This window comes from Chinchilla lanigera, unplaced genomic scaffold, assembly GCF_000276665.1.
Source record: "Chinchilla lanigera isolate Chin_1 unplaced genomic scaffold, ChiLan1.0 scaffold00067, whole genome shotgun sequence".
NCBI lineage: Eukaryota > Metazoa > Chordata > Mammalia > Rodentia > Chinchillidae > Chinchilla > Chinchilla lanigera.
The window spans coordinates 5,361,888-5,373,732 of NW_004955468.1; the positions used below are offsets into that span (position 1 = coordinate 5,361,888).

General features: G+C 42.4%; 2 protein-coding genes across 6 annotated transcripts in view; one reads left to right on the forward strand and one right to left on the reverse strand.

Annotated features, from left to right (window-relative positions):
• The window catches only part of Ankrd27 (ankyrin repeat domain 27 (VPS9 domain)), a 50,147-nt gene extending 47,109 nt beyond the window's left edge, over positions 1–3,038 (forward strand). For 4 of the 5 annotated variants that reach the window (XM_013522443.1, XM_013522446.1, XM_013522444.1 and 1 more), the window contains exons 28-29: positions 469–547; positions 1,633–3,038. In XM_013522443.1, coding sequence (XP_013377897.1) covers positions 469–547; positions 1,633–1,891 — 338 coding nt within the window. In that variant the 3' untranslated portion in view covers positions 1,892–3,038. Of the gene's footprint in view, positions 1–468; positions 548–737; positions 811–1,632 lie in introns of all 5 variants that reach the window. The other variant, XM_013522447.1, reaches the window with a different exon arrangement.
• A 211-nt stretch (positions 3,039–3,249) lies between these two features.
• Pdcd5 (programmed cell death 5) lies at positions 3,250–11,001 on the reverse strand. Its single transcript, XM_005400088.2, has 6 exons — positions 10,839–11,001; positions 9,733–9,770; positions 7,174–7,235; positions 6,299–6,390; positions 5,420–5,491; positions 3,250–5,151 (listed from the first exon to the last, which is right to left on the reverse strand). Exons 1-6 carry the CDS (start codon positions 10,902–10,904, stop codon positions 5,104–5,106), a joined length of 378 nt encoding a protein of 125 aa, XP_005400145.1. The 5' UTR covers positions 10,905–11,001; the 3' UTR covers positions 3,250–5,103.
• Between the last annotated feature and the right edge of the window lie 844 nt (positions 11,002–11,845).

The following is an 11,845-nucleotide window of genomic DNA, read 5'->3' on the forward strand; positions in this document are numbered from 1 at the left end:
TGCTGGGCTATTGCCCCATCCCAGTACGTGCACACAGCTTGATGGTAATTAGAACAGCAGTGACCAAACAGCGGAGGGACTGAAGTATTTTCTTTTCTGAAAGTTAAAAAAGTGTCCTTGTTCTATTTTTTTTTTTTTTTTTCCCGGTACCTGGAGTTGAACTCAGGACCCTGTACTTGCCAGGCAGGCGCTGTGCCACTGAGGTACATCCCTGGCCTCTCAATCAGATTATGTGTCTGCAGTGCAGTGATACACATAACCTACTCTATCTGGTGATCCTGGGGCTGCCACATCATGGGCTGAGTGTCAGTGTAACAAGGAGTTTTTTGTCTTGCAGGGGTTCACATAATAGATAGGTATCTGCTACGTTTCTTTAAGCACCATTTTCTATATTGTGTTAAACTAAAGAAAATGGGGGTTTGTTTAAACCATTCTGAAGATTTCAAATATTTATCCTTTCATTTACAGGGAACTCAAAAATGTATGATCTACCAGATGAGCCTTTTACAAGACAGTTTTACCTTGTTCACTCAGTTGGTCAGTTTAAGTGAGTATAAAACTGAGCTTGATTTCTGTGCTTTTGACCCAGCAGTTTATATGAACGGAAGCTGCATATATGCAGCTTTTAATCTGCAGTACAACTATCACCCAGTGCTGCCACCTTGTGACCAACCAGTGTTTCAACCCAATATCCCAAATACTTATTCTGGGTTAATATTGTTTATTTCGGGTTTTAGGGAAAGGACTTCAAGGGAGATTATAGCAACAGATAGAAGTGTCCCTAATTTTACAGAAGGTTCTTTGCATGAGGTGAGTTAGTAAAGCCTGGCTTTAGTATTATTTTAAAAAGCCTGCGTTTTTCAGACGTAATCCATGGTAAACAATTTTTTCTTGGTAGTCTTCTTCATTAGTGGGGTTTCCTGCTAAGGAACAGGTCTCCAAACAAAGCCGTAGGATATTAAATATGATATTAACATTAGTCACTTTAGTAGAAATCACTCTTTGAAAATATGTTTAAAACGTTAGGTACATTTGTTCCAGTTAGCCTCTCAGCGGCACTAAGGCATTTTTCTGAGACTACTTCACTGTAGCATAGACTGTGAGTCAGGCTTCTTTTCATAACTGACTAAATAATACAGCAGAGAGATGGTCACATAAAGAGCAGTCCAGATAAACAATGTGATACCTTATTTAGAGATCACTGTTTACCCATGACTTTTCACTTTGCGCTCATTTTCCTTTCTCCACGTGGAAATATATTTTTAAATAGATCAATGAAATCTTACTGCAGGCTGTCTGTCCTGCTAAAGAACCACGCTTTCAGGGCTGGGGGTGCAGCTCAGCGGTGGAGCACTTGCCTGACATAAGCAAGGTCCTGGGTTTCGCTAAATGTGACAGTGAAGGGAACCATGGAGTAGGGAGAGCGACAGAGCTGAAGAATTAAGACAACACAGAAAGCACTAACTATGCGTGTGACGTGTGTAACATGCACACGTCACGCCATCAGGGATGCTAGACCTGGCATGATGCCCGTAGAGTGAGTGCTGAGCACATGGTCTGACACAGCAACCCTCACAGGTGGCTGCTGTTGACATCAGCACAGACATAAACTGAACTGTACCTTCTCTTTAGCCAGAGAGGCAAAGAGTCCCACAGAAACAGTCACCTGCCAGAGCAGAGCAGACTGCAGACGGCTAATGAAGGAAGCGACGACCTGCCCAAGGAGAGGCCCGGATTGAAGCAGTCAGCTCCTGGGAACCGGCGAATGGTCCGCAGGCACACGGTTGATATCGCGGTTGTGCCCAAGGAGCCAGAGACTGTGCTAGAGGCTAGTATCTCCCAGCCTCAACAGTTTGTTGAAGCTGCTGCAAGCGAGCACACAAGAAGATGACACTCAGCATGAATGCAGCTTACTCCTAAGTATACTTTTAAATAAGTGGCTTGAGACTTTGTCTTCAGAAGGTTCCCGAAAGCTTTTCTGTGGCTAAAATAATAAATGCAACAAAAACTTTTCTCATCTCTCCTCAAAGCTAATGATGAATACACTTGAACAGGAATGGACAGAAATTCTGGTAAGTGTCCAGCTCCTTCATCTGAGGTGTGTGTTTTTAAGTTAGGATTTCCTGGCTACAGGGAGAGGTTTCACTGTCAGATTCTGACCTCCTTCTACTGCAAGGTGCTAAACCTCTGTGATAAATTAGCAAACTGTAGGGCAAGAGAATCCCCTCATCTGGGATAAGCCAAGGAGCAGCAACTTTGGTTTCATGGTATTGTGGAGGCCAGGCAGAAAAGTCACACGGAAATGAAGAAAATATTCCCTGCAAAGCAACACCTGGATAAAAAGATGCCTAAATGCCATTGTGACGTTCATCTCGGTGAGCACATGTAAGAACTGTTCTACACCACGCATATGGAGAAAGTTGGGTGGTTTTTCTCCCGACAGACAGACATTTGGACACTGCATGTATGCACCCCTAGCGTGCTCCCAGAAATATCCCTTTCCGTTAAGAACCATCTCCCTTAAAGGCGGGGGATGGGGCTCAGTGGCAATGCACTTGCCTAGTATGAGTGAGTCCCTGGGTTTGATCCTCTGTACAAAAAAACTAAATAAAATTGAAAAAAGAACCTCTTAAAGGTCACACCTAACGGATGGTTACTAGAGAGTAGCTTTGGCACATCTTTCCTTAAGTCTTTTGATTCAGATTCAAAACTTACAGCACAAACCAGGTCAATGTTACTTTATGTTAGAATTTATTGCCATGTATTACTTTTTATAAATTTCTATAGATTATAAATCTGTTATTTTTTTATGTTATTGGCCTAAAGCTACAAACATGGGCTCATCCTCAGTACGTTTTCAAATAACTTTTTAATAGGGAAATGGTTTTGTGCACGTTCTTGGAAATACTTGTGTATGTACAGAAGGGAGGGAGTGGTTATTTTTCTACAAAGTAATTTATGATTTCTAATTTTCTAATGTGCCTTGGGTATGTGCCAAACGATGGAAAAGAAATAGTAAACTTTATGATTCTTGAGTGTGTCATGGTATACTTTTTTAACGTTTCATTTTCCACGTACACGTATGTGAAAAACACTGACAGCACATCATTTCCCATCCACCTCACTGGGCTGAATCACTGTAGTTGAATAAACAAATATCTAAGAACATTTAAAATTTTTTTTTAAGAAACAAGATTGTCACAGAATAAAATCCAGGGATTTTGAAAAAAAACCTCAATGACAGGTAAATTTTGCTTTTGATTTTATTTACAGTGCTAAGGGTACAACATATTTGGAGGGTTCCACAAGAAGTTTCACTCTAAAACTATAAGGATAACTATAATACAGCTTCTTACTACAAACAGAAAATAAGCACTGTTGCTTTGCTAATTTCCTTTTCTTTGTTCTAATTTGTTTTTCCAACTTTATTAATTTGCAGTACTGGAAAGAAAACCCAAACTTGATTTGATAGTTCAAAATTTGGTAACACCAATATGTTTTTGTATAAAAAATTGGGTTTGCATTCAAAGTATCCCCAGCCACTGATTTAATTAGAAAGTTTAGAGTTACCGTCCCTGGACATTCCCTAGACTAAAATGTACTCCACCCTTATTGCCTTCAGAAACCTCTACCTTCTACATACAGCCACTTTTCACTCTCAGGTATCTCGGAAAAATCTGAATACTGGAATCTGTCAGCAGCTGACATCAGAGTAGTGTTTTCTTTTTTGCAGAATGTTGTTTGAACTCCGGGTCTCACATGTGCTAGGCAGGCACTCTACAACTAAGCTATATCCCCAGCCCTTTTTAGAAATTTTTGAGGCTGGGTCTTGCTAAGTTGCCAAGAGAAAGGACACAACAAAACCTGCTGAGAATTTTCTAATGTCCTAGTATTTTTATGTAAATAAAGCCCAAAGCAAAATTTACCTGTAATTGGAATTTTTTTCAAAATCTCTGAACAATTTTGACAGTCTTGTTTCTTATAAAAAAATACTGCTCTTAACGGTTCTACTCATTTGTCTGTGTATTTGGGAACAGGGAGGCACTTGCTCAAATACTGCAACGTGGTGCTGGGACGGAACCAGAGCCTCCCACATGTGCAGCAAGTGCTCCACCACTGGGCTGCACAGCACTCCTAGCCCCTCCACTGACTTCTTTCATTGGCCATAGTTACAAATTTCAAATATAGTAAAATCTCAAATATAGTTTAAATGTCAGCAGTGTGCTGACCAAAGGAGAGACTGGAATCATAAACTGCATTCCCATCACTTTTCTGCTAAGCCGCCTCATCTTATTTTTTTTTTTTGGTTTTGGTTTTTCTCCGGTACCAGGAACCAAACTCACGACCTTGCGCCTGCCAGGCAGGCGCTTTTGCCGCTGAGCTAAATCCCCAGCCCCCCGCCTCATCTTGTTATGGAACTACTCCTGGGCTGAGTTTCATAGCACTAAAACATTTAAAAGTTTGTAACAACAGCTTAGCTGGTAGCTGTTTATGATTAAGTGTGTGGGAAAGGTTTTCATAGCCTGGTGGCAGTAAAGCCCAGTATGAGACGACACCTGCCTTAAGTCACCTCAGCTCTATCACTAGAGAACCTGGAATGTTTCTGCCAGACCACAGAACAGCTGAACTGTCAAAAGCTGGGCGTCAATCATTAGAAGCCACTTCTCTTACAAACATGTTTATCACTGAATATTACCGCCAGAATGTTCTTGTTTTGATTTTATCAATATCACACTAGTTATTTTGGATGGGCGCTATAACATGTTAGACAACAATCTCAGTGCCTTTCAAAAACAGACTTTTCTTTCATTAAATACAAAAGCTTCTGTTTTTCTTTTATGATATTTCCTTTACCTAATAAAATGTCACACCTGAAAAGGACATACACATTCAGGCTGCCGCATATTTGAAAGTGAAAACAATTTTAAAAGCAAATCTAGTCACTTGACTGTAACACTAAAACAACCTACCCAAGTGCTTTATTTTGCATAACAAGTTTATTTTTTGAAAGGCCTATAGACAAAACAAAGTAAACATTTAAGCAGATTTTAACTTCTGCCCTAGAAGTGTTCCATTAAGTTTCAGTCTCTAAACATTTTTAGTTCAGTAATCGTCATCTTCGTCAGAGTCCATTACTTTTCTTCTGTTGAACTAGAGGGGAAATTAAATGAGTGTCATAACATGTTCAATAACTACTATGTTTTTAGAACTTAGTGAGCAAAGTGGGAAACAGTTGGAGGGCAAAAACTGTATCACACCCCCCTCAACATCTTCAGCCTTTCTTCCCAAACTTCCACGTGTTACAACATGACACTGTGAGCTGGGAGATGCTCTAATACACAGCAGCAGATGTACGGTCAACACTTAACATTTAAAATAGCAGCCTTTTCTTCTGCCACATGCACTTGGGGAAACTTACTTTAACCGTTGTTTTCTTTTCTGTTTGTTGGCTTACTTTTTCAAGGATTTCTATTAAACCTTGTTCTGAGACCTAGGGCACCAGAAAGAAGAATATTTTCAAGCAGTCTTTCTAGGGTGTGAGAGAGGAGGTCATGAGGGAGAGAGAGGTAAAGGAGGAGGGTCAAACTACTGGGATAAGTTCCAAATAAAATTGACTTTGCTACTCCTCAGCTAAGGAGGGGGGAAATACCTATCTATTAAGTAGTTTCTAACATCTTTATCACCACTGGCAGACAATGCAAACCACATCTGTTACTGTATTAGATGACGGAGTAGATAGCACCTCTGCTCAAGAGACGCTTAGCAGAGATGTCACCCTTAGAAAATCAAATGTCTCCCCCCTCCCCCTCTTAACGTGAGGGACTCAGTGGGAAGCAAGGGGCTCTCTGCGACAGATGGGGCCTGTGTGGGTGCTGAAGGAAAGTTAAGCTTGCCATAATACTACACCCCCTACTATCATTACACACGTAGTAACTAAAGGATTTTAGTGCCTCCTCATTTGCAAAACAAGCCTAATTTGTACTACACTGGTAGAATTTTACTTGGTAGTACTGACAATCTTTGTTTCCATTGCAGGAGCAATTTAAGCTATCAGACCCTAATTAGTCACTCGATCAAAGAGACACCAACAAGGTTTCACAGCAATGCCAGGAACAGAACAGAGCCTTTTAGGAAAAGCAATGATCTTTTAGAATTTATGGCACATATGACTTCTTTCTCCTTTAAAAATTTCTTCATAGTCAAATATTCTGTAATAAGATAGGAATTTGACCTGGTGAAGCCATGTTTTGGAAAAGTAGGTAATAGGTAAAGTTCCCTCAAGAAAGCCCAAGCTTACCTTTCCACTTAGCTGTCCGTATCTTGCCATCTGTATAAGGTAATTCTCTACTGCTTTTGTTTTTTCAGGTTTTACAAGTGCTAAGTTACTTACTAAAAAGAAAAACAAAACAGAACCAAAAAATATGCAAAAAGGTAACAAAATGAAATGTGCTTATCCCTTAAAATTAAACACTGCCATTTCCGAAGTGCTTCCCAAGCTCGTTTACTTGTTTGTGGCTCAGCACAGCAGGTGGAGCAGATGGTACCGTCACCCCTCTTATAGAGGAGGAAACTAAAGTTCAGCCATGTCGGTGTCAGGCAGTCACACAGAGGTGGTGTAGAGCTGGCATTAAACTTGGGTCCTCAGTTCTAAACCCCATACTTTCCGTTTGTTAAAATGTATGACTGCCTTCTGAAAAGCACGTTATCCACAGTGGCCTCTTCTCAACTCAGATGGTCTTCAAGTTATAAGAGAAGACACCAGTTCATGCTGATTTTTACAGTTTTCATTCTACATTTTTTTAAATGGAAGACTCTGAACACTAAAACCGAGAATACAGTCAGTCTCTGAGTCCCCATCACTCACATCAAGTTCCTGCAACACAGTGACTCTCTTTAAGAGTGGGTCCCTGTAAATTTTACCTGAATTTAGGAATTTACCTGCCCTAGGAGAATATCTTGGTAAGAAAAGAACTAAGCTGGCAATTTTAATAATGCTTTAAACATACTTTTCTAGGTTTATAAACTTCATATTTCTTACAGATAATGCGTATCTCAAGTGTTTTTAGATTAAACAAATACTTGATCTATACATAGCAACAACTGCATATCTATCTCCCCATTCAAGCAACTCAAGCCAATTTTATGAAAATAAAGGAATGTGAAGGTGCTTACACCTGGCCCGGGCTGATTGATCCAGAACTTGGGCTAAGATACTGTTTCTCATTTCTGCTTCCCTACAAAAAAACACAGGCGAAGCAAAATTAGATCAAAGCTGTCAAATGCCTACTGAACACACAAAAACATAACTCATTCAATGTTTCTTAAGCACTCCATCAGGTGCTTTTGCCTTCAAAGAGCCTGCTTTATATAATATAGGTGAAAACCTACCAGGCTGGCAGGAAACCTCTTATTCTTGTAATTACATTGGAGATTCAGTTCAACCACCATTACCAACATTTATTAAGTGCCTAGTATGACATGCTAGAAATCTGTAGTGGGATTTCAGGCAACTAGAAGGACCAAGCAATTCATCTGTGTAATTTCCTTAGCAGTGAACCGCACATCCACGGAAGCTACATTAAAGAGATAAAGGTGATAGTCGCTCTGCTAAAACCAGATCCAGTGTTTTATTCTTTTTCTTTTTTTGGTACTGGGAATTGAACTCAGGACCGTGCGCTTGCCAGGCAGGCACCTGTGCCACTGAGCCATATTCCCGACCCCTAGATTCAATGTTTTCAAGATTCTCAGTTCTACTTTTTGGGTGGGGAAGGGGAATGAAATTCTAACTCTGCAACTGTCCTACTTACGCAGATGGGAAACTAGTTCATGTTCACAGAGTAGTGGTTTCAAACTTTTTTTAAGTAGTTTTTTTCATTTTTCTCAAATGAAGCCTTTCAGGTAATAATCTAGTAACACAAAACAAACAACAGCAGAGATGCTTGAGCTGAATTGGAGGAGTGCTGGGGGAGCTGTGCCCATTATCCATCCCAGCTTAGGAGCTGTTAGGGCTCATGGAAACAAAATATGTAACTAAAGGCCATTTCCTCATAGACTGAGTAGTTTGGCTCTGTCATGATCTACTGAACTGGTTTTTTTGAGACTGGGTATCACTGTGCAGTTCATACTGGCCTTCAACTCACTACTGTAGCCCAGGATGGCTTCAAACTCGCAGTCATACTCCTGCCTCAGCCTCCAGAGTGCTGGGATTACACGTTGTGCACACACCAGAACGGGCAATATTTAACTAAATGCCCCATAGTTTTATGTATCTGAGAATGAAAATAAAAAACAACCTGTACATGAGGGATCTACTAAGAAACCCCAGTCAAAGCCTGGATACCAAAGTGACATCCTCAGCACAAGGGAAACAGAATAAAGCAATAGTTGGGAGGCCTGCATGTATCTGGAGGGAGAAAAAAAGACAAAAAGTTTCTCTGAGAATTTGAACTTAAAACTAATCTAGTTTTGTAGCACTGCTATCTGAATTCACAATTCCTGAGGGGAGGCAGGGGAAAATCTCAAGCACAGAACTTAATTTCGAAAGCTCTGGATACAAAATTTGCTAAGAGATGACAGAGGCAGAAGCAAGCACTCTGAAAGACACAGAAGACCCATCAGTTATAAATGCATCCCAATTTCTGGTGTGAAATGGTAAGAAAACGCACCTCTAAGCATCAATGAAACTCGAGTACTTTACTGTCTTTGTAGCAGGACTCCAGGTGCTCCCATCACTCTTCTCCTGAACTGGCTCCACCTTGCATATTTCTGCAGACCCAGTGTAATACCCCACCCAAAGCAGGTACCCAACTGAATGAATGCAGTTAAAAGACAGCACACAGGGGAGGAGGAGACAGAGCGCTGGTCAATAAATGTAGCTCATGACATGAACCGAGTGAACACTACACAACTGTACACTCAAACATAGCTGCAATAGGGAATTTTGTTTTCTACCACCATTTTTAAAAAAGGGTAGTATGCTAGAACAAAAACATTCAGTAAACCTGCCACTGGGTGTGGGGCGTTTTGCCATGTACGGCTCTGGGATAAAACAAGAAAAGTGTAGTATCTGTTGAATTGCTCAAAGGGAAGGAACAACTGGAATGAGGGAAAGGAAAAAAGAAAGAAGGGAAAAATATATATGTATATAAGGATAACTGGGGTAACTGTACTGCTGATGTCTACTGGTTTATTGAAAGGAACAGTTAATGCTTAAATTTTTTGGACCAATTTTGCATGATTATATCTGGTAATCTGAACAACTAATTTGAAGACAATATCCAATATAAGAACCACTGTTGAATTCCTACCATCCTGTTTAGTGAAGTTCTGTATCGCTTCTAAGGTTTTCTAAAATTATTTTTATTCTCTTTCTTATAATTTTCACCTCTAATAAATTTATAAAAGTTCAAAAAAAAATCTTTTGAACACTTGCTCTGAGGCACCACACCTATGTAACTCTCACAAGAGCCCTATCAGCTACAGTAGTTCATTATGCACTGAACTGTGTAAGGCAATCACAGTGAAGGACACTAAACAGTAACTGCAATTCAAGGAGTCAAGTGGGGCTCTGCACATTTAATTAACAGAAAAACCAAAGATACCCTGATGACAATTCAAGGGAAGATTACCATGCTAACAAAACCTTTAAAATTCACACACCTGTTAACATTCCTAAAGAGGGAAAAAACCCCAATTGGTGAAACTGCCCTTCAAAACGTTCCCAGCCCTTACCTGTGCTTTGCTTCCTGCTGTGCTGCATCATTTGGATCCTGGGGGGGGAAAATGTAACCTTTAAATAGTGTGATTTCTGATAAGAGGTTCCTAAAGCGGTAGAGAGCTTATGTAATAATTACAAACTGGGGCTCACAAAAGTCAGTGAGATGGTTTCCGCTTCTTTTGTATTGGGCACTGAACCCTAGGTCTTCCTGCTGAGCCTTATTTACCACCCCTTCTTATTTTGAGACAGGGCCTTTTTAAGTCGCTCAAGCTGGACTCAACCTTGAGATCCTCGTGCCTCAGCCTCCTAGAATGCTGGGATTACAGGCCTGCGCCACCATGCCCAGCTGCTTTTAATGTATCTTTTTTGGTTGTCTGCGGGTGCTGGAGATCAAACCTAGGGCCTCATGAATTCTAGACAAGAGCTCTACCACTCAGCCACACCCCTAGCCCCCACTTAAAATGTTGTGGTGCATTTCTAAAGTCACAACCTCTAAGTCTGGGAATGCGAATTAACCTTGGGGGCTGGAAATGTAGTCTGGTGGTGCGCATTTACTTAGCATGCTAGAGGCCCTGGGTTCAATTCCTAGTACAGCAAGCATATAAGCAAGCAAGCGAGCAGGCGGACAACCTTGAAGGAGAATCCCTGTACTAGCAAATCGTATTTCCGTGCAAGAATAACCTCTGCAAAATAAAACGTGCCCGATTTGCAAACGCGCTTCCCTCGCGACTACCCTCTCGCTCTGCCTACAGGCGTTTCCGGAGGACTCCAGGAAGATCAGCGTTTACTGTCTGGACCCCCAACTCCCGCTGTAAACCGCGTCGGGGCGGAGGTTCCGGTCCGCGCTGTACCCACAGCACCTAGAACTCAACAGACCCGAAAATAAATGCTGTCTACTCGGGTCAGAGCCGCTCAATTCTACACTCCGGCGGCCCGCGGGGACCCTGCCCCAGCACGGGCCCCGCAAGTGCCCGGCGCCCGCCCGGAACCCACGGGCGGGTAGGCGCGGGCCTCGGGCCGGGAGGCCGCGGAGGAGTCCGTCGCGCGTGGGGCAGACACCGCGAGCCTCGCCGGAGGCCAGGGCCTCCAGGCCGGGTGAAGGAGACAACCGTCAGCTCACCCCGTGTTTCGCCTGCAGCTCGGCCAGCCTCTGCTTCCTCAGCGCCTCCAGCTCTTCGTCCGCCATGGCGCGACTGTCGCGCGGAAGCTGCCGTAGCCACCACCCGGCCCACCCTGATCAACCTCACGCAGCCCCCACGGCGCGGCTCACTGCGCAGGCGCACGCAGCAGCCAGGCCTGACTAATCCAGCGCGGAGCGGCGCCCCCTGCCACTGCCAGGGCGCCTGGTAGAGTCACGATCCCCCGATCGCACTTTGATGCCGGCAGGGAACGCAGGAGGAATACTGTACTCTCTTTGCGGACCCATCTCCAGCGAAGTTGGCCCCTGAGTGTGTGGACTTGGCAGCTGCGAGAGGACCTGGCTGCTGTTTGGAAAAGATAGTGATCTAGATAGCAAGGATAGTGATTCTGAGTGCAGTTTGTTGATGCCAAGCTCATAGTATGGCCATTTCTAGACAAGGGACCAAACGCTCAGAAAGGCTAAGTAGGGTGATGGAAAGGTTCTAGAACTGGATTAAGGCAATGGTGGCACAGATCTTTTCGTTTTTATTTTGCTGATTAACTGGCATGGAGGTGGAACCCACAGCTTTTCACTGAGCTACCTGCATCCCCATCCCCAAACCCTTTAAAATTATTATTTAAATTGTTTTTTGAAACAGTGCCTGTTTAAGTCCTTAAATCACCCAGGCTGGGTTCAAATTTACAGTCTTTCTGCCTCAGCTTCCCAGAATGCTAGGATGACAGGCGTGACATCAACTCTTCACAACTTTTAAATGTGCTAAAAACTAGGTCATAAGTTGCACAAGTCAAATAGGTGAAGGCGGATGAAGAGGGGAGAAAGTTGAAGAAACCTTGGGAAGGTCCCTGGCCAGTAGATAGCCAAGTTAAATCAGTATTGGAGGTTGAACAAGAGCAAGCACCTTCTCCTTAGAGGATGTATGTTTTCCCCATTGAGTGGTTGTGCAGCCTTGTTAGAGTTTATTTAATTATATATATATATATATATAT

Coding starts and splice junctions, on each gene's coding strand:
- Pdcd5 (XM_005400088.2), bottom strand. CDS start 10,904: ATGGCGGACGAAGAGCTGGAGGCGCTGAGGAAGCAGAGGCTGGCCGAG. Junction 9,771..10,838: donor AGCTGCAGGCGAAACACGGG/GTGAGCTGACGG, acceptor TTCCCCCCCCAG/GATCCAAATGATGCAGCACA. Junction 5,152..5,419: donor AAAAGAAAACAACGGTTAAA/GTAAGTTTCCCC, acceptor TTTCCCCTCTAG/TTCAACAGAAGAAAAGTAAT.